Here is a 22,725-nt window from a genome sequence, read left to right as displayed (position 1 = left end):
TAGGCTAAAATAGATCATGTCATATGTGATTAAACAGAAAACTCATCAACCAGTCCAAGACTTCGACATCTGCTGCAGTACCTTTCAAACGTTTTATGCCACTGGAAAATCGCTCATGTGTAGTTCAAAACACAAAGATCTCTAGTCATAAACGGATGTGGCTGTCAAGAAATTCAGACAGAATACAACATTTGCCGATGGATTAATGGCAATTAAAAGCAATGTGTCAAAAAACATGCTGATAGGAGTTTAAGTGCCACTTTAATGAAGTAATTCAAGGGCCAGGAGAACATGCTTCTAATGATTTGTGTAAGGATGATAATTGCATCAGAATTACTGCACCTCAGAATATGATGAGTAAATATTCCTGTGCCTATGCTTACTATCCGCATTACGTTGTCCAATTTGTAGTGATACACCAACCTTACAGCTAAGAGACAGATACACCACCCATTTTTACTCCCTAAAAATGAAAATGTGCCCAACAAAAACGAGAAACAATGAGCATTTTGTTGCTTCAACCCACAAATCTCCACTGATATTTTTTGAATTAGTGTCCAGCAGAGCAGTGGCATAGGAAGGAAGTCTAATAATATTAATGCCTGATCTCACAGGAATTTTAAGGGGAAGAACATCTTTTAATAAGCAGAAAGTATCCCTAGTGGCAAAGCTAATTACTTTTTTACTCCCCGAAAAATCATTTGACTCCAAGTAGCGAGCAAAATCTGATTAGAGCCTTGCTTGCAACCCTGACATAGAAAGTGAAATGACAGGGAACATAATGTAGTCTATAGTCTTGCCCACCCTTCTGCACCAGAGATAAATTAAACAAGAGGTTTATTATGGATCCCTGTGTGAGAAAATCACATATATATATATATATATATATATATGCCTGTTAAGTTAATGGCATCAAATCTCAAGAGATACAACTGATTGAGTCCCTTCTTCTGTAACTATGGATCCCTTCTGTAATTCTTTGTTATGAGTTAAATAAGATGCAGGGAGATGCTAGAGACGATACAGAGCACATGGTTATATTGAAAAGCCCTCTGCAGCTGAGCATAGAAAGAAAAAGAAGGTGCTGTTGTCTACATGGGTACTAGAATTTCCTATCCTTTAGCAAACCAAGCAACACATTTCCTTCAGTGTACTGCCGAAACATCTGACTTGTTTTTTTTTATTTGCTGCTTTGTTCATCACCCGCAAGGAGTGAAGACCTGTGCTCTTCCACCCATACCCTTCCCCGGCCCCTGTGCTAGCCTCCAATGCTAGTTGATAGAGCACTGTAAAAAGTGAGGGATTGTAGCAGTAAACACTCACTGGGATATTTGCAGACCCACAATACTTTGCAAGCAAGGCATATTTAATGCTCAACATATGTGCATTTTACGAATGTCATGACTCTGCATGTACACAATTCTTTTGCAGTGCATACAAGATTGTTTGCAACATACCCCACCCTTATATCTTTGTGTAGGATTACACAGTGCGCATAGCAGTGAGTTACCATATAATGTCTGATGGTCTATGCCCAAAGGAACTCTGAGCACTTGGAAACAAAGCAGATGGTGTGAAAAGCATTCTCCTGTCTGAATATACGGTGCCCTGATACTATGGATGAGTAATCCCAGGCATAGTCCCATAACCATTATCCCTTGTAGACAAAGTAAATGATATTTCAATGTTGCTCTCCACTTATAGGGTAATGCTAGTAATGCTAAAGTTGGAGATACTGAGCATCACATTTGCCTTCTCAAAATCCTTACAGAGCAAATTAATATTTGAGTTTTATAATGCGTTAACTTGCAAGGGGGCCGCTTCAAAGCACTTGGGTGACATATGTACAAAGAAGAGGAAGTCTGGTATAAGGTTACACATCCAGGTAGCCTGTTTACTTTCAGTCAGTATCTAATATCTTAGCTGGTAGTTCGATTGTATTGTTTGGGTGACGCTTTTGGTAAGGCACAATGAGTAACAGAAATTCTGGAACGTGAACATTATTCATATTACAATAAACATAAAAAAGTAGATGTATGACAACGTCTGCTAACCTTTCGCAGAGCCAAGAGAGGAGGAGTCAAGGTTGTCTGGTACTATCATAATGTGTTCGGGGGCAGAAGTTAGAGTCATAAGGTCAAAGTGTGGTAGAATCAAGCTTAGGATTCATGAGTGGGGAGGGAACATTATTTGGTTAATGTATGCAGTCATATCTTGGTTAGATTCTTATGTTCATGGAGCCAGTTTTTAATATTAGATTTTTACCTCTTATGTGTGTATTTTGCAGTTAGGGATTTTAGGTGTTTAGGGTCACCCTTGCATAGTAGTGTAATGAAAATTAGCAGAATATCAAGACTAGTTGCTTATTTTAAGAGAAAGCTAATTTAAATTAATTGCAGTGGCTTGTGCCTTATTAAATATTTTTGAATAGGTGAGCATTGTCTGTGTGCGCTGCTAGAAATCTTCTGAGCGGCACCCAGAAGGAAGCTGTGCAAGCGCACATGCGCACAGCTTAGAGGGAACACTGGTGGTAGGTAAGCCACGGAAGACCAGGCATCAGTGGGTACTCAGGGATCTTGATGATGTAAAAGCTATGTGTACAACATACTGGTTTATGCATAGGGCACGTGGAAGAGTGTGGTGACCTATGTGTTCTGAGGCCAAAGAGTTTCCTATGTTTTTCTCTGGCTTTCAGCAGTTGTGGCAGTCTGATTTGTTTAAGGAAGGCCCATTGTATAGTTGCATGAGGAGCCAGAGGGAAGCTGTACTATTGAGATCATTTCTTTCACCTTCTATTGGTATTTGCCATTTCATCTGTACTGCCAGGGCTATAAGGCGATGTCTGGCCTGGGTTGGTAATCTCTTATGGGAAGGCTCATTTTACAGGGGGCCTATTAACTCCTGTATTGCTAACAGACCCACCAGTTCTTGCTGGCTTGGAGAGACTGACCGGGCAGTCACCCCTATAGTGGCCAGCATTTCCGCAATACAGACCTAAGCAGTGTCAAGAGGCAGATGAATGCATCATCCATAGTATCAGCCCTTCCCCCACATCAATATTGTAAGGATGGGGGACATGCACCATTTATTGAATCTGTCCCCTATCCACCGCCGTATCGCAAGCACAGGAGAAGGTTTTTGGTGAGACAACCCTACAGACCTTACCCCTCGAACGACTGAAGAAGAGATGAATCTATAAGCTCTAGCAGAAATGCACATGTTGTAACAAAAAATGACAAGAGCAAAATGACACACATAGGCACATTAGACACGAAGCAGATATGCTCTCACCATGAAATCACACAGACTCTAGGTCAAACTGCGTTTAGACTTGAAGAATATTACCTGCATTCAATAGACCTTACAACACACATACTCAATATATATGCTGAAATGCAAGATGCAAAAGAGCGCATATAATGCTTGCTCAATGCAGAAATGTAACAATAACAAGTGGCCATTTTGAGAAAATGCATGGCGCAGCCACATTAGAGTGAATGAAGGATTCAAGGGTGTCTTCAGCACTGCAGAGAAAATTAGTGTATTGAATCAGTTATTATGCAGATTTACATGGACCAGACAAGAGCTACACAACCCCAATACAAATCTAATACAGGAAAGGGAGGCCAGGCTAGCTATAAAGTAGAACACAAGATAACAGTACCAAAGCACAAGACATATTTCTCTTAGATTACCTGAAAGAACAAACAACCTTCGAATGCCAGGTGCCAGTTAATTAAGAGCTTAGAAACACAAGAGTAACTCGACCAAGTCCCCAGAGGCCAGCCAGAGAAAGCAATTGCACCCATATTAATAAGAGCTAAATTCATGGCAAAAGCTAAACAGGATAATTTGATATGTGGTCTCCTCACACGTGACTCGCAGAGCAAAGACGCTGGTTACGGATAGGATCAAATGCAGAAGCCCTGTCCTGTGACCTAGGAAAACAGGGATGGTATCTTAAGTAATTAAAAGAAGCATCTCTCCTGTGCCTCTCCTCCTACCAATATATTTTGCTCATGTGCTCAGGACCTGCCAAATGTCCAAGGTTGGGAAGCTGGTACCAACCAATTACTGCTCTCCGAAAAGTTCTGCCTTACAATTGTTGCAAGAGTCGATTAATTACTGCTATGGTGTATTCTCCTACCTTATCACCTTTAGGGATGGTCCAAGGTGGGGCCACCAGATTTCTATGTCCAATGAAAACAAGGATCAGTATGCATTCTTTATGTAGACAATTCCCTGCACCAATCTCATCTTCACGTAGTTTTTAGCAAATGCAACGTCGCCTATGGCGTAGTTTTTAGATTATAAGCTAACGTTGTGCATGAAATTGTTTGAGAGTGCTGACATTTACAGCTGTAGCATTTGACAGAGCTTCTTTCAGTTTTGTGCTTTCCTCCTTCGTTATTGTTACTTCACTATGTAGTGACTGCAATTCATCTCATAATGATTGCTGGGCGTCCATTTTTGCCTCTGGATTGACATTGGAATTTGTCATGCTACCCTGCCCGCTGGAGTCTCATAACTGGTTGCCTGAGGTTCTGGCGTGCTGGTTAGTCGACGGTGAGGCTGTATCATCCAGCTGCAGAGGAATGATGCAGCACAGAGAGCCTTGCTAACCTCGGCTGGTGGGGTCAATACACTTCGGCTGGTGGTGTCAATACCAGACCCAATACTAAGACACCCATGATTAATGTGGAATAGGGACAGCGGTATGCTGGTAATGGGTGGAGGCTGACAGTGGGTAACATTTTGAGGTAAATTATTAACACAAATCTTACCCCTCAGAAGCAGAGGCGTAGACAGGGTAGGGCCTGAGTGGGCAAGGCCCACCCACAATCTCTAAATGTCCACTCATCAGTGCTGTGTTGGCATTTACAGATGTTAATGCCACTGCAGTGGGCTCAACTACATTAGCTTCAGGCCCAACTTGTTAGACGATCCTGGCTACGCCTCTGCTCAGAAGCAATAATGAGAATGGTACTCTAATATGTTGGAGTCGGAACAACAATTGAAAGAACGCATTTCAAGAGAAATAATAACTTCCATGCGTGTGCTGGCAAGACCTGAAAAATCTGAAAATGTCAAAACTGCCTGGATTACTCTTGGTCCTCGCCCATTAAAATGAGTTTGTATATATATACTGCTTATCAGAATTATTTTAATGAAAATTTGATGCAGAGAACACTTATATCTACAGCGGTGATGTCGCATTTAAATGATTTGAAAAAGGTTGCTATTTTATGGACACTGCTGAAAAAGCATGTTTCTGAGATGGCATTTAAACGACACGACTCTCAGCTTGTAATTAAAATCAAATATAATCATCCTTGAAATATGTGGATGGATAATGCTGATGGAGGATGTAAAATATTCTGATGCAGTTTCTTCTCGAGTTGTTTTGAATGTAGAACCGCAAAGTGTGCTCTTTTGATTGGCTGCTCTGCACACAACCACCCAATTCCTTTAAAGTAAAACACTAGAGTGCAGCACACTATACTCTGCAGCTGCAGTTAATCACTGACAATGGAAAATAAAACAGGCGTGCTTATGGATAAACCATTGCTAACAAGGCACACCTTTGTATTTTGTAAATTAATAGAATCAACAGACTAGTCAGACTACGAACTAAGAGGTGGGCTTGGGAATGGGGAGCAGGTGCAGGTGGATCTAGGTCACCTGGCCTAAGCACCACCCACCTTCCTAGCCCTGCCTCATCCTTCCTGCTCTTAACTCTTAGATCAAGGGTGTCTCTTGCCCGGGCGTTCGAAGCAAAGGGTAGACGAAGAAAAGGGAAATTCCTGTTGGGACCTGTTTGGACCAGGAGGATCCAGGGCCAAACCCACTGCTCAGATACCAGGTAAGCATGCACCTACATGTGTTTACTCCCTCTGTCCCCACAGGCCACCCCCACCCCTTCTGGTCCCCCTGTGCTGTTCCCTTGTGTCCTTCTCTCACACGGGTGTTGGCTGTTTTGCTTGATTCTTCTACACTTCCCCCCACCCCTCCTGCCTACTTCTGCAGGAGTCTGTCCTGATACATTCTGGTTTCACGATCACTGTCGTGTCGCCAATGCTGGATTTGAGTTTTATGGACTTCATTGATTCACGGTGCGTCACCCTTTCTCACCCTTTCTCAACTTCCTTTGCATCCTGTACTTATGGTGGGTCTGAATCATGCTATTCCCATCTTCATCCTGCATCATGGCTTGCAACATTATGTGTTAATTATGACTTCTGCAATTGTATTCGCTCTCCCCTCTTGCTTCTCCACTCTTTTTGACTGCTTACTCTCTGTTCTCTCCTCATCTCCCTTTCTTCCTTTCTCTCTTTTCCTATCTCCTCCCCTTACTTTCTTCTATGCACTTACTCTATTAGAATTCTCCCTGGGCCTTGTATGATAGCAAACTCATCTGTCTCCTCCCCTCTCCCCTTACTTGCTATTGTCCCTCCGCCCCTCCCCCTCCCAGCACTATCTGAAATGTCGTCAGGCCTAGTACGATAGTCACTTGTTTTGTTCCTTCCCTCCCTTTCTGCACCCCTCTCCCTCACCTTTTGTTTTTCTCCGGCTCTACCAGAAATGTCGTCAGGCCTAGTACGGTAGTCGCCTGTCTGTCTCCATTTCCTTCGTACTCTCCCCCTCCCTTCCTTATCTACGTCTTAGCTCTTGCAATATCTGAAATGTCATCAGACCGAGTATGATAGTTAATTTCACATCCTTACTGTTCATGGTCTGTAAGAATGTCCTTGTATTTTCCCTTGTTCCCTCCCTTGCCTTGAAGTGCTTTGAAACACATTGTGTATAGGCGCTACTTAAATAAACTATCATATCATATTATTATTTTTTTTTTATACTTGTATTTTAATTGTATTTCAATTTTTACAAGATCTTTTCCTTCACTCTGTTGTTGGGTGCTTCTTAAGAACGTTTATTTTGTTTCTTCTTTATAATATTCTTTAGGGTACTGTTTCTTCTAAGTTAGGAGATGCTGTTTTTCGTTTTGATCTCAAGTGTCCTTTTCTTCTAATTTCAAACTGTCCAGGAATTTTGCAGTTGCTATAGTCAGTGAAATTGAATCCCCACTCATAAGCTTGTTCCACCAATCCTCTTCCCTTATGGTCTGGAGCTTTGATCCGTGTGGTTGAAGATAGGTTTGTCTGGGGTTGCTCGTACCAGGACAGTGAAGGAGTAGATGTCTAAGAGTTTCGGTGTCCCCACTTGCACAGAAACGGCACTTGTTGGTCATTGATTGTTTCCTGGTGTAAAGGATCTCATTTGTCTTCAGGATGTTTAAGCGAGCTCTCAGAAAGATTGTACGCAGTCTTTTGTCTGGGAACTTTTTTAAGTAGTTTCTTACATCATCCAGCTTTTGTGTGTTGGTTGTGTGATGGGCCGAAGTTGTGTGTTCATCAGCTATTTCAAGTGTTTCGATCCAATCTTGTAATTTTAATTTTTTCTTTATTTTTCCAGGAATGCGTTCGATTTCCCATTCGGAACAACCAATATTTGCAGCTTGATCTAGAAGGTTTTTGTACCATGTTGTTAGCATTCGATTTTGGCCGCTCTTCATTTCTGCAAAAATGATTTACAGGATTTTTGGTCGTGGGTGCCTTAGAATCTTTCCCAGGAACAATAAGCTATTTCTCTCCACCACTGATTTCAATGATTGCAAACTTAATTCCCGTCGAATGTTTGCTACCGGGGTGGAGTTTGGCAATCGGAGCACTCTCCGCCAAAATATTCCTTCCAGTTTTGCCCACAGTGTTTTCGGCAGATAAGGCATTGCCTCTGCTCCGTAGGTTAGAGCTGGAGTGGTTTTTGCTTTGAAGAATCTTATTATTGGCAGGATTGAGAATTTGCCGAATTTACGTTCCAAAGATACGGCTTGTGCTGCTAGTGTTTTTGCCTTGGAGAATAGATGTTCTTGCATTGTTATTTCAATTCTGCTGCACGATAGTTTGACCCCCAGGTATGTGAAGCTCTTTACTGTATCCAGTTTTTCTGAATTTGCAAACCACTGGGGGCGTCTACTCTGTTTAGATCCTTTTTCCATGATCATTATTTTGGTCTTTGAGGTGTTAAGTTCCAGATCGTTTTTCTTTAGGTAGCAGGATAGGCTATCCAGTTGTCTCTGGAGCCCAATGGGCGTTTGGTCAAATAAAAGAATGTCGTCCGCGTAAAGCAGACGTGTCACTTTCTGCTTACCTATTTGAGGAGGAAATGAACGGGTGTAGTTTTCTGCGTCCACTATATCCGCCATGTATGCTTTATACAATGCTGGTGCCAGAGGGCACCCCTGTTTGACGCCTCTCGCTGTCTTTATGATTGTAGACAACGAGCCTGCTGCGTTAAGCCGGACTCTGACAGAGGTCTCGCTATGCAAGGCCTTCATTGGTTCCAGGATAAATAGTGGGCAGTTTTGTTTTTCGAGTTTCGTCCATAATTTACCTCTATTGACACGGTCGAAGGCCTGGACCAAATCGATCGTAGCAATGAAGATTCTCGGTTCATATCATATTATATCAATGGGCCCGATTCACATACATGTTTTATTATGGCGCAATCCCATTGAAAAAGTGATTTGGCACAAATGTGTTTAACAGAGTAAATAATTATTGCTTGATGACTTTAAAATCACGTCTCCATGGTGTAAACGTGATTTGGAAATTAAACTTGTTTTTCAAACTACTTTTCAAAATATCACATCTGTTTGTTAGCTGTGTACTGTTACCTCTGTAAACATAGCGTACTAACATTTTCTCATTTCTAGGCATGGGCCATCTACATAAGCAATGACAGAAACAATGCTTTGGGATTTTTATAAGAAATGTTTAAGTATTTGCCAGGTGGTGCCATTAAATGCCCGGTACTCACAACTTTTTCCAGATGATGGCATCATATCCTCAGGACCCCTTTGGAATAGAATCTATGGCAGAGGGGTGGCCAAGGAGCACTGTTGGTATCAGGAGAGGGGCACACAAAGGGACCCGGACCGTGTTCAGAGAACAAGACGACTTGTGACCCTGCAGAGGGCGTTATGCTGCAAAGAACTACAGAATATGAATCATATACCAGAGATGAACGTGCCTCCCCCTGTGACGAGGCTGGTGGGCTACTTTAAAGTTCACTAGCGCTCCTTCAGACTTGACTATACATAAGTGGAGACCAGAAAAGCAGTAGCAGTGAAACCCTGTATTTCATTATGGTGCAAACTCTGGTACGACAAAGGGAAACGTGCACAGACACTTTGTACATGGGTCGCAAACAAAGGTTCATAACTACCCATACATCATGCCATGACATTTGTACTTGCCACTGGTCATTGGTGCTTGACAATCCTCTCATAGCGAATAAGAAATGGTGTGGTGTGTGCACGTGAAGAACTGGCGTTCAGGCCAGTGGGCAGGTGACTTTTATACCTGGCTAGTAGCTTGCAATTTGAAATGATTACCACCGCCCCTCTAACAATTTATAAAAAAGGGCAACTTTGAATAAAGAAGCAAGACTGGACTGATTTCGCAAATCCATGAACTGTATATACAGGCGAAAAAAGGGGACTGAACTGGACCCTGTAAAGCACATGACTCACCTGGTGCAAGAACATGTGTATGACTAACAATTTCCATTGTAAAAACCCACACCCGACCAAGGCTGTGAGTACTGGACATGGCTGACATTGCTGACCATGGTTCCACAACAGTTAGAAGGTGATCTCTAAAGAAATGTGAAACACTATAACCGTCTAGGGTCAGAGGCCCAGAGAGCCTGGTAGTGCAGAAGTTATACATGTTAATCTCTTTGTCTGAACACCAGAGTAGCGTGATGTGATAACATTTGAAAATATTCATCCTTGTCACTATCAGTGGAACATCTGTGAGGCGTTCCAAATGGACAGCCAACTCCACTCCCACTGTCTCCATCCTCTAGCATCAAAAACCCTGTGGGGCATTTCTCACAGTGTTTTGATGCTAGAGGATGGAATCAATGGGGGTGGTGCTGGCTGTCCCGTTGGAACGCCTCATAGCTGCTACACTGATAGTGATAAGGGTGAATATATTCAAACGTTAACACATCAACCCCCATGATTGAATTTTGCGTGTCATTCTGAATCCCTTCTGCGATATCAAGTATGTGATCATGGGCATTTCAACGAAGGAGGCGCAGAGTAAAGATTCTCATTACTTCCCACATCTGCTGAATTCCTAGGGTTTTTTAACTAAAGTTTGTTCATTGAATTTCAAGGGTTTTATCCTCACACATAATATAATATCGTTTCTTTGGGGACCACTGTTTTTGGAACCAACAGAAGAGAGGTCTGTGTGAATTTCTGAAGAGCTGGTAGAGCTTTTGGGTGATTCTAGACCCGTAAAGCACATTTTGTGATGGCTAGACCTGTTCTTGTATGCTGTGGCATGATGTCAAGGGCAACATGAGATGATAACAGAATGAGGAAAGCAGGGAATCAGTGGAGAGATAAGCAGATCCATGTGATGTGAACAAGGGCTTAATCCTTGGAATAGATATGATTTTGGGGCTCATATGGAGCCTGCCGGTCCAGAAAAACAGTGCTGGTAAGCTTACCGGCACCATTGTTTCTGGACCGGCATATTACAGGTCTGCAGGCGGGTGCCGTCCCGCCCGGCAGGTCAGACCTGCTGGGCAGAACGGCACCCACCCGCAGAGTTTTAACAGAAGCACCGGCACCGTTATTAACGGTGCCGGTGCTTCCATGGTCCCCACTCCCATTTATTCCTATTGGACTCTATGGGAATGGGCACTTACAATTTACCAGCGCCTGACTTTTTGGACCGCCGGGGTTGTAATCCCCCAGTGTTACCGGCAAGTCAGGCGCTGGTAAATCATTACAGATCCGGCGGCAACCCGCCAGTATCTGCCGGACCCATAATGAGGCCCATTGGCACTGGAGACAATGTTCCCGGCAAAGACAGTCACAAACGTACAAAACCGCATTGTCACAGGTCCACAGAATGGGTACTGAGAAATGACCTTGAGTGCCCATGCCAAGGAAAGGGCAGCATTTTCCACCATGGTGGCTGTGGGGGTGCCGTCTCCTTCGGAGCGTGAATCGCGCTGCACCACGGAGGGTGCCAGAACTCGGCGGTGCCGGCCAGTGAGAGACACACGCCCCGGTGCTCCTCCTGCCATCGGAGCCTGAACCTCCATGAGGCCCCAACACAGTGGGGGCGTGGCAGCCAGAGCATAATACCACGGTTGGGCTCAGCCTCCTGGGCATTCTAGTTGCACTGGTATGCAATCCTGTCACACTTCAGCATACAGTGAAGCAACTGTATGAACTGGGACTCTCACCCTGTGAGTACTGTTATTGCCCCATTCCCTGGACAGTTGAATATCCCTTGTTGTGCATTTAAATTCAGGTGTGCTAATAAACACCCTGCCTAGCATCCATTTGTCCTGTCATTATTCAAGGCTACTACAGAGGCCTCTATTCATTTAGAGCGATGTTGTTTGGATTACAAAAGCCACACACTAGACACTTGTGACCATATCTTAAAAGGGCTTGACAAGTTCAGTATGGCATACCATGATGATATTGATGTCAATAGCTCAACATGAAGCATTTATATCACACGAGGAAGGTGTTGTAGGCTTTGTAAAATGCCATCTCACCATAAACGCTCCCAAGGGACAGATTGGTTAAGGTTCTGTGGTATACCTTACATTTGAGATAGGAGAGGGTAACATCCAGCCTATTTCCAGTAAATACACGAATATGAAACCAGTACTACTCAAACCCAAGTGAGAGCCTTTTTAGGCCACAATGGGCACATCGGGAAATGCATTGCTGGCTCTGGTACTGTGGAAGACCCCTCACTGTACTTCTCCAAGGTGCCCTAAAAGTATTGTTTGCTCTTGGCAGTGTCAAAAGACATTGCAGGGTCTGGACGATGCCCTTGGCCAGGCTCCTGTTATCAAGGCTGCTAAATAAAAAATAAAAAAACTTTTATAGTGCAAGCTGATGCGTCAGAAGCACGAATCAGTGCAGTCTTGTCTCAGTCAGATGAGAAGGGTAGGGAGTATTCTATGCCTTCCATCATGCGTCATCTGGAGGGTGGGGCACTGAACGCAGCTACTGTGAGAAAGGAGTGCAATAACTCTGCAAAACCCCTTGAAGTAACTTGAAGCATTACTTGCCTTTGAGCACTCAGTGAACATTCGTAAAAGTGGCTGGGGTTGTACTTTTGAAAACATTGGTTGGACGTTTAAACCTTTGCTGAATATTTTTAAAGCAGTGTTCCGTGTTTTACCCTCTTTTCCTCCCACCTTAAACTTCAACTGTATTTAAATCAGTGTTGGCAATTGCTCAGTCACGTTTACCATTGAGAGATTGGCCAGGTTTAAGGGAAAGCCCTGCACACTACTTCAGCTGGTCTAACCCAATTTCATACGAGTTCCAGTAATCTTGCAAAGCAGCCAGGAAGAAAAAGGAGAACCATTTGCTGTTGAGTTCGAAGAGTTTTTTAAAGCCATAATCAAGCAGCCATAAAGGAGAGCTCTGAAGAAGGAAAGGATGGACCTGTGAAGTAACATTTTTTTAATCGTGTTTTATTCATAAGGAGAAAGAGACAATATTCTGGGGCTGAAGAGGTAACAATTAATGGCAGAAATTATTTTGACAGTGTGAGGTCAACTGTCATGCTGAGGTGAAGGGCTATGACGGTAACTCAAAGGTCAAATTAGTAAATATCTTGAATCACAAAAATTAAAGTCCACTGATGGAAAGAAAGAGGATGTTCTGACTGAGGAAATCTGTAACTGCCTTGTGGCATGGATGAGAAAGGGAACGGGCGGAAAACTATAGAACAGACAAAAATGGCCGACCCGGTATCGATAAGTGTAAGCCTGTTTTTTTTATGTTTGCTACCTTCTGCGTTAGCAACAAAAGCCTTTTACGTCTTCTTGCCTCCCTGTGAGGCCTTTGGCATGTGCACCTCATATTTTTCTTGTTTTCAACTTGCTTTCACAATGAATGTGGAGGAGCAGAATTACTCTAGTCTTAGCCAAATAATTACCAACCTTTAAAATTGGCGAGTCCAAATTCTGGTGAAAAAACAGGTTCAAATTCTGGTGCTTAAGGAGTAGGTGGAATTCTACTGGGATGACTTCAGAGATTTACCTTGCTTTCATTTGTCTCTCCCATTTTTCTCTACACAGAAGTACTATTTTTAGCCAAGCACTACACAACTGTTACCTCCCAAGGCTGTATTTTGTACAAGATATCAGGCAGAGGATAAACAAGTGCCCCTTCAGGTTGCTCAGACTGCCATTATAGCTTCCTGTCAGCATATTACCAGGTCAGTATAGAAGGCAGTGTGGCTCCCTTGGGGCCAGGAAGTGGTTCTCTCCCTATGACTCCTGGCCCGGCCTTATCATGATCCCACATACGATAAACCCCTAACATGCCCAGAGTAGTCACAAATGCATTGGAGAGCCAGGCTTTTTTGTTGGCTGCCGGTCGCTGTCAGGGAGGCAATCCGTGTGTGGCACTAAGCATGAGCTAATGACCAATAAGACTGCCTTACTAACTCCCGCCGCCCTTCATCAGGCATGCCTAGGTCCAAATCTAGAGGAAAACCTGCACCAGAGATGTTAACTGCTGGTATTGCAGTGGTGAAGGGGCCTGCTCACCTCTACTGCTCAAATGTAACTAAGGCTCCTATAGTCAGAAGTACCAACTAACACCATAACATAGAAACGCTGAATTATGAACATATATCCATAAGCACCGAAGCAATAACTTACATGATGGAATAATGAACTGTGGTTCTGTGTTACCCGCATAGCCAAGCTTGGTGTACCTATGACAGAAAGGAAGCGGGTTGAGAAATTAGCATGTGGGAACACTGCAACACAATGCTACGTTTAACAAATGTATGAGTCATAGCTTTAAACATATTGGGCCTGATTTACAGATCTTTTTTCAATGGGAATTACCCATTGTAAAAACGCTTTTGTATATCGGGGACAATAATTAACTGTACAAAACAAAATGTTTACAGCGTGACTTTTTAGGCTATTCATTTTGTATGCAAAGCAGGAATACATTTAGTGATGCTTATTTCTGATTCACGGGGATACCACGCCAGGTTTTAGGGATCCCTAAATTGCTCATTCATTGCGACTAACTCGTACAAATGCAATTATCTCATGAACGAAGTCAATTTGCAATCAGGCACTTGTCTGACAAAATTGGCCTGCTGCTGTCCCCAGAGCGAGGCAGCTGATTATCACCGATCGACGCCATTTGCCATTGTGATTTTGTAATAGACGAACAGTTTGAGAGTAACATTTGCGTAAATTACTGGCATTGTACAAACACATCTCGAGAACTCATTTAAAATCGTTGCCTTCAGCATTTGTTGGTGGGTGGATGCAAACAAACATCACATACAAAGACTCTTAAAGTTGCCTATAAATTATATGATAAACTTAAACATGGCTCTATTCAGGGATGTGTTTGCAAACCTCATGGCGTGTAAAGAAATGCAAATGGCCGCTTCCTCCGTGCCCGGGACTCTGGTGTTTGTCGACACTCCAGGACCCGCTGCTATTCAGCTATACATGGAGTTCGGGGTGGCCTAACAGTTTAATATGCTTGTGAGATGTTAACGTACGATACATTTCCTGCATGATGGATACATTAGCACTCGACGCCTTTAGTCAACAAGACACGCCCAAAGTCTATTTACGGAACCGTCCTCTACCACGGCAATTCGATCACACTCTTTTGGAGACTTTACACTACTTATCAGTTGTTACCACGCATTTCCCAGTACAGGCCTAGACCAAGTGTCCCATCTTTTACTCACCTACCCCCAAACAGAAAAGGTCAGCAAAGTCAGCAAAGTGTGCATCCAACACGCCCCCATACTCTGCAAGCAAATGATGGAAAATACCAATACAATACCTCTAATTACAGAAGGAAAAAAAAACGATCTTACTGACAAACCCTCTTTGATTATTAAACCCTAATTTACTGCCAGAGGTGATATTACTGTTCCTGGTAAATGAAATGCTGCCAGTGGTTAATGCAGTTCCCCTAACAAATATTAACAGAGTGAAGTAGGCTATCTGAAAATTGAGGTAATTACCGCCAAAAATGATCTGCTCTGAGCCGGTCTTAAATATTGTCTTAGCTGTAAACAGCTGCTCCAATGAAAAGTGAATGTAATGTGCTGACACAAAATACCAGAGTAATAACGTCAACAAATGTGTTTTTTCTTGCAGGCATATTTTATGACAGTCTTTTCTATCAGGTAAATATCTAACACCAGCCATGCGACGTCAGAAAAGGATGAAAAAAATATGATTTTGACCATATTTACCCTGTGGTTATTTACCACCACTGTAATCCCCTCCTGTCAGCATTTACCTCCATGTTATTTACATCCAGAGGGAAGTACCTCTGTCCCTTATGTCACACAACCAGCGGTTACATGGAATACCCATTTCGAGAACGTTTACCACCAGTCAGAGCGGTACTCTTGGTTGAGCAGTCATTTACAGCCAGCTCTATTCCGTACAGAAAGCGGCAAGAGTACTACCTCATTTACCTATGGCAGGATTTTTTCTGTAGAGCACTTGTTTTCTTGCGAGTAACGGGCACCACCCCTGGCGTTCCTGACTCTCGGAGTCGTGCCATTTTAGGAATAGATGACTTCGTTTTGGGGGGAGTTAATCTTAAAAGAGTTTCGAAGACCGATGGCATATCACCGCTGAAAAGTGTTGGGTGTTGGACACATTCCTGTACCAATGATGTGTTAGTGCTCTTAACCACACACATACCTGAGAATGCCTTTGTGGGGTTAGCACATCTCTTATTTTGAATATCATTTCCATAATTCATGAAATGTACATGAAAAAGAGGACCGTATTTGAAAAGTTCTAACACGATAGATTTATTAAAACAAGCATTGGCAAGAGAATAGTTTTAGATTTGGTATAGACGTTGGGAAGGAGTTTTAAGGAGCAAGGGAAAGAGACAGCAGGGAGAAGAGAGGAGAAGAAAAAGAAAGAGGGGAGGTGAGTTCCTAGGAAATGGGAGGGAGGGAAATAATGGCGTTGTCTGTCCATGTGCAAGGGAGAATGGTACAGTGGACAGCGGGGGCAAACATCTCCAGAGAAACTTTCTTCATACTAGTTCAGGAAATGCACAAAACATCATGTCAGTAACTGGATATAATTAAACCATGTGCACATGGTTAAGTTGAATTTCCACCCGATGGCCTGATTGAGAGATCACATGCCACTTACGGCAGAGGTGGGGTAACTCAAGTGGCACCACCTTGCTGGCCTAAATATGGTTCCTTTATGAACCACAACTGGAAAATGTGCATCCTTTTCACCAAAGGTTTTTCACAGAATGTTTGAGGGGTTTTCTGATAAACATACATTTAATTGACTTTTTTAACTGAATATTTTTTAAATCATATACTCGAATACAGCTACAATGGCGAGTGGGTTCTTTGCCCTAGCACCATGGGCCCACCTTCTTCTGTTTTGTGTGGAAAGCATTCCCCTTTTAATTCCAGGTGTGGGGAGTTTTCCACTGATTTACTATGTGTGCCCACCATATTAAGGTCAGCAAAAGTGTCATGGCTGCATCCCGAACCAGTGATTTGCCTGGCAAGTTCATGGGGAACTGGCTCTTCCAAACAGGGACTCCTCCGTCTGACAAGTTCGCCAGGAACTGGCTGTCCCCTCTCTGATCATGTGGCTTCAACTGAATGTTGCAGTTTGAGATTCCAAATGCAGCATGAACGCCTGATCTCGGTCTGTGCCTTATGGCTAGTTTTGGAGAACCCATAGGAACAGCATTTTTTTCAGATGCTTATAACACACTGTGACAAATCTTCACAAAACTTTCCAAAACTAATATACAGCCAACTCTGAATTTCGATGCAAAGTAGTGTGACGTTTTGCAAAGGAGGGGGGGAACATTTGAAGGGGGGCAAAACCCATTTTGTGCTTCCAATGTAATTTCAAAAAAGGCAAATGTTTGTTCACATTTACAGCCCGTCCAGGACATCTTCCGAGCAGTTTTAACAAAATTGTCCTTGTTAAGTGTATTGAGAAGCTCGTGGCGCTTCTCAGTCACTGACAGCCTGAATTGACGGCCGGGTGTCTTTGGTGGTTCTCTCCTCGATTGAGCAGTAAGTGAAGGAACTCCCTCCAGACACATAGAGAAAATGCATCTGTGATACTTGTTAGATTCTTGACGATGAGGCCCAACGTTTTTAGAAGGCGCGAGTTCTTTAATATACTCACAGGCTGTTGGAATAGGACACTGGTCACCTCCCTGTCTAGGGGTCACGCACTACTGCCCAACCTTTCCGTCTCTCTCTCTCTCCTCCTCCATGCCTTGTACTATGGTCATTTTTTAGTCTTTAGTCCCCTTTCCCTCTCCTGCTTCTGCCTACAGTCTTTCTTCACTTACTATACACGTTGCCTATTGCTTGTTCCTCAGTCCATTCCAGGTGTACTCCTTCTGGACACAGGGTTCACCATCTCTCCTCTCTCTTCTTTCTGGGATTATAACATGATCCCTTCAAGCTGCTTCCTTTCAACCTCTTGTCTGATGTGACCTCCCCCTCTTCACCACTTATACTTCTGCTCCCCTGTAGTGTAACGTTTCCCAGCTCCTTCTTGGTGCTTCTACAGTCCTGTTCCACAACTCTTTCTATCACCTCTATCTTTGCTATTTTGATGAACTTCCAATCCTATTCTTCGCATCTCTTTAACACATCCGCCTTTGCCCCTTTGATGTTCCTTCTGTTGTTCTCTACTGCTCTATTTATAACTTCCTCCTTCACCCCTTTGATGTTCCCTGGCTCCCTCTTACCAAATCTGTTTAGCACCTCCTACCCTTTCACCCCTTTGAAGGTCCTCCAATCCTGTTCCTCCAATCTTTCTCCACAATTTTCTTTGCCACCTCCTCCTTATTCACCCCTTGTTCTCCTCTCCTCTCTCCAACCGATACTGTACTCCACCATTCTCTTCAGTCTTCAACAGACCGTTTCTCCAATAAACTGCATTTCAATTTGCCCCAAACTCTTTCACGCCATCTCTAAATCCCCACACCCTGGCACTTCCCTCTTCTTGGGCCAGGTTACAGGTATTGATTTGTACCGTTAGGTATTCTGTTTCACTTGTAGGGGATTGGTCAATTTCAAATATTTGTTTTGTTTCACGTGAATTAGATTATTTGTTTTCATTTATAGCAGCGCACAAAGCCCTGGGGCATCTAGGCGCTAGTTACAATACACGTGCAGTATTAAAGTCAATAGTGTGTAGGACCGAGCATGTCAGTTACAACATGAGAGTAGATCATGAAGGCACAATCTGGCAAAGCCTCAACTCTTGGTGCGTGGGGCTACATCAGGTGTGCAAGTGCATGTAGGCAAAAGGCGACATTGGTAGGGGTGCACAAGCTGGCAAAGCCTCGCCAAGCAATAATGGGTTCTACATCAGCCTATTGTGCCAGAAAGTTGGTAGGTATGTCGGTCAAAGTAAACATTATAGTACCTTTACCAGTGCGAAGTTCATAAAAACAAGTTACTTGCATATGGGAATGTTTATGGAAGCAAATACAAGCAAATACAATACTGCACACATACCTGGTACACGATGGTGTTCAGGGTTATCCTGGGCCAACCTGGCTTGCACAGGTTCAGACAGGATAACACATCGACCTTGTCTGAGGCCCTTTGCAGCTGCCGGCTTTGCATGCCAGCTCAACTAGTGACGAGTCCTATAAACAGAATCCCAGCCAAATTGCAGGCTACGGGGACGGGATTGCCAGCATCAGGACCCCTGCAGCAATTAGGAGAGCCGCAGTGGTGGCCATACTGGAAATTAGCCAACCCTCTGAGAATACAATTGTAAGCCCCACAAGGCTTACCTCTAGTGCAGCATCTTTCGTACCCCGGCGAATTTGGCATGTGCCTCTCCCGTGTCTTGGGGACCAAGGCTACATCTAGTAGGTCTGCCATTATAGATCCCATTCGTGTCTTGCATATGCATGGAGACTCAGGAGCTCTGCGCTGGGTGTGTGGAGCTCGGCACTGCTCCAACTGCAGGTCTCCTATGGGGCTTCTAAAGGGACTCAGCTTTGGTACATGATACAGTAATTTTACTCAATTCAATTGCCCACCACAGGCATTGGAAAAAAGCATCTGGGCCTTGAAGTGCTGCTTTCCAAGGGCATTGCATGTGGGCATTTTGTTAAAGGGCCAAACGCTATTAGGTTGTCCATGTGGTGAGTTTCTGCATCAAGATTTGGAGTGATGAGGGTAACCAGAGACTCTTCACCATACCACCCCTAGATTCATCATCACACAGCCAGTATTTGCACCTGGCCCACTGGCTACCGGGTACCCATTATAAAGTTCAGGTTGAGTTCACCATTGGTTCTACCCTCAAGTACCTTGATTCTAGACACAGCTCCGATTTTATGATTTAGGACTATTGGACATTATAAATTAGGATGCGTGCCATATTTTTTGACCCTACCTAACAGTTTTTTTTAATCCCTTCCTCTGTTGTTTAAAAGAAAAACCTAAGTCCCACTAGAGTTGGCTCTACCATCCTTGTGAACCTAACTCTCTAGATCTTAAGGTGTCAACCCTTTATCGAGTAAATGGTAGAGTGGACAGAATCTTTTGTTTCGCAGTTTAATCCCCTATTGCCAAGATGGATTTCTATTTAATTATTCCCTACGGTGTGTCCCTTTTTGTTTTTGAAAAGAACATTGAAATGTCACTCCCTGGGTGTCCTGTTACTCCCGCTGTTTGTTTGTTTGTTTGTTTATTTGTTTATTTATTTCTATAGCGCTCCGAGCCCTGGGGTATCTGGGCGCATTACTTGTTACTTGGTTACAGACATTTACATGATCACGGGAAAGCACAACAGTTATTTACATTAACATTTACAAGATTACAGGAAAGCATAGCAATTAATGTACATCATACGTCGCAAAGTTGCGAGGAATTCACTATCTATATGTACATTGTTCCAGAACAGATGGGACGCTAACACTGGGAAGCTACTCCTTCCTGCTTTCTTGAGTCTGAATTTGTGGACCTTAAGACTGTTGGCCTGCAAAGTTCTGATAGGACGTAGTGAAGTGTGTTTGGTGAATTTGTGTGCTAGATATATGGGGGCCAAGTTGGTGAGGCATTTGTAGGTGCGGTTTAATACTTTGAATGTAATTCTGTCCTTGATGGCGAGCCATTTAGTAGTGCGCCTGAGGTGTGAGATACGTTGTGTTCTCTAGATGCTTAATGCCGTTGTAAGGGCATTATTTTGGAGTGTTTGCAGTTTGCTGGTGTTGTTTTTTCTAGTACCAAGACAGAGAGTATTACAGTAATCTAGCTTGGACAGCATGAGGGCTTGTGCTAGTAGGATGCAGCTGTCAGTGGAAAGAAAAGGTTTACAGGCATAAATAAGTTTGCAAGTGTAACTAGTGGCAGAGGCCCTTGCGTTAACTTGTTTGTTTAGGTTCAAAGCAGAGTCCAGATAGAAGCCTAAAATCTTCACCTCTTTAGCGACTTTAATATTTAGACCGTCAATGTCAAAAGCTTTGAATTGGTTACTAAATTTGTTTAATCTGTTGCTTGATCCAATGAGTAAGAGCTCAGTCTTGTTGTCATTAAGGCACAAGCCATGAGTGGCCATCCAAGCTTGTATTACAAGGTCAATTTTGTTAATCAGTGCTACGTCTGTGTCATAGTCGCCTGAGATAGGAATGAGTATCTGGGTGTCATCCGCATAGCTAGTGTAGGAGACAACCAAATTGGCGATTTTGTAAAAAAGAGGCTTAGTGAATATGTTGTACATGGTAGGGGAAACACAAGAGCCCTGCGGGATTCCACATGTAACCGGTACTGGATCAGCTGCTGACGTGAGAGAGAACACTTGCATGGAGCGATTGTCTAGGAATGATTGGATCCATGCGGTGGCTTCTTTCCAGAAGTGGGTCGCTGAGATAAGATGGTTGCAAAGCACTTTGTGGTCCACCAAGTCGAAGGCAGCAGATAGGTCCAGAAGGAGAAGGGTGGCTAGTTCGCCTTTGTCCTTCAGCTCGTCCATTTGTTTTTTTAAATCAATGAGGGCCATTTCTGTCCCGTGTCGTGGTCTGAAACCAGATTGTCAAGTGCCTAGTAAGTTGTGAGTCTCAAGATAAGTCTGAATCTGGAGGTATGCTGCCTTGTCTAATATTTTTAGAAGGAACGGTATGGTTGTTATAGGTCTATAGTTTGTGGGTCTAAATTTGGTTTCTTTAAGAGGGGAAGAACCCAAGCATCTTTAAGATTTGTGGGAAAAGTGCACAAGTTAAATTAAGAATTAATGACTGAGATAATGAAGGGTGCTAGGTCCCTAGCTGCCTCTTTGATTATAGAAGCGGAACAGGAATCCCCTAGGCATCTACACGGTTTGAGTGACTTTGTTATGTTCTCCATTTCTGAGATGGAGACCTGTGCAAATTTAAAATGGTTATTTGATTTGGAAAGTTTAGGAAGGCTTTCCTGGATCTGTGAGTAATTGAGGAGGAGGGATGGTTTTTTTGCTGCGATTTTATCTTGGAGCATAGCGATTTTGTTACAAAGGGCGTTTGGATATTAGTGACCAAGTTTTATCTTTGGTGCACGTGTCGATAGGAATGGCGGGAGATTCTAATTCTCTAAAAATGCTGAAAGGTTCTCTTGTGCTAGAGTTAGCATTTGTAATTCTTTCATTGAAGGTATATCTCTTTGTTTGGAGGATTTCCTGTTTATATCTTGCTGATATATTGGTGAGATTTTCCTTATTCTGCTCAGAGGGGTTATTTTTCCAGAGGGATTCGAGGTGTCTTTTTTCGTTGCATGTAGCTTTAAGGCTAGGCATAAACCAGGTACTCAAATGAGCTTGTGGTTTACCTTTGCGTAGTTTTAGTGGGGCTATTGTATTAATAGCTTGGTTGAGAGTTGAATGGTGTGGCCTAGAGTGACCCACTCAACAGAATTCTTCTCCAGAACCAAGCTGCGCTTCTGTAGTCAACAGCAAAATGGCTGCGCTGGCTCCTTGGGGCACCATTGCATCAAAACTGCACCTTGCAGCGACAAAAGGATGCCTGCACCATCTTGCAAACACAAAATGGACGAGTTGGAACAGGGAGCACACAGAGAAAGGTGCCAAGGTGTTCTGGGGTGCACCCAAAGGAAGCGAATCAAAGCAGCGCTGCTCTGCTGCTTGCAACAACAAAATGTTCCCATTGAAAAAGGGAAATATTTACATTTAAAAATTATGCTGCTCTGATGCTATTTTTCTCTGTTTTTCATCAAACTACTGTTATTAATATAGCTTTGCCATGTCCATCCATACTCCATTGTGCTTCAGCAGAAGAAACCATGACCCCTGAATGACAGGCTCTGTCAAACCAAACCTGGGAAAATAAAAGACACTTAATTTTCAGCCACATGGGAAAGCTTTACTTTTTGAGTTACAAAGTGTCAAGGATCAATAATTCAAAGAAACTCCAGCCCTTTGGGCCTATGTCAATGTCAGTGCATCTGTGTTCAAACAAATTGCTGCCTACAAGAAACTAACTCTGGCTACAAAACAATGTGGGAATTCAGAGGGAAGCCTAAACCGAATTTGAAAGGAAAATGCTAGCAGCCCCACATGTTTAAATGTACTTTTGCA

General features: G+C 43.2%; 1 protein-coding gene across 4 annotated transcripts in view; it reads right to left on the bottom strand.

The window, feature by feature from the left end:
• The window catches only part of ACTR3B (actin related protein 3B), a 932,787-nt gene that overhangs the window by 838,847 nt on the left and 71,215 nt on the right, over positions 1 to 22,725 (bottom strand). For all 4 annotated transcript variants that reach the window (XM_069647930.1, XM_069647932.1, XM_069647929.1 and 1 more), the window contains exon 2: positions 13,786 to 13,841. In XM_069647930.1, the coding sequence (XP_069504031.1) occupies positions 13,786 to 13,841 (56 nt within the window). The remainder of the gene's footprint in view (positions 1 to 13,785; positions 13,842 to 22,725) is intronic.

This window comes from Ambystoma mexicanum, chromosome 2q (assembly GCF_040938575.1).
Source record: "Ambystoma mexicanum isolate Mex_15411 chromosome 2q, UKY_AmexF1_1, whole genome shotgun sequence".
Classification (NCBI taxonomy): Eukaryota; Metazoa; Chordata; class Amphibia; order Caudata; family Ambystomatidae; genus Ambystoma; species Ambystoma mexicanum.
Note: the sequence above shows the minus strand (reverse complement) of the source record. Positions and strands in the feature narration are given on the sequence as shown.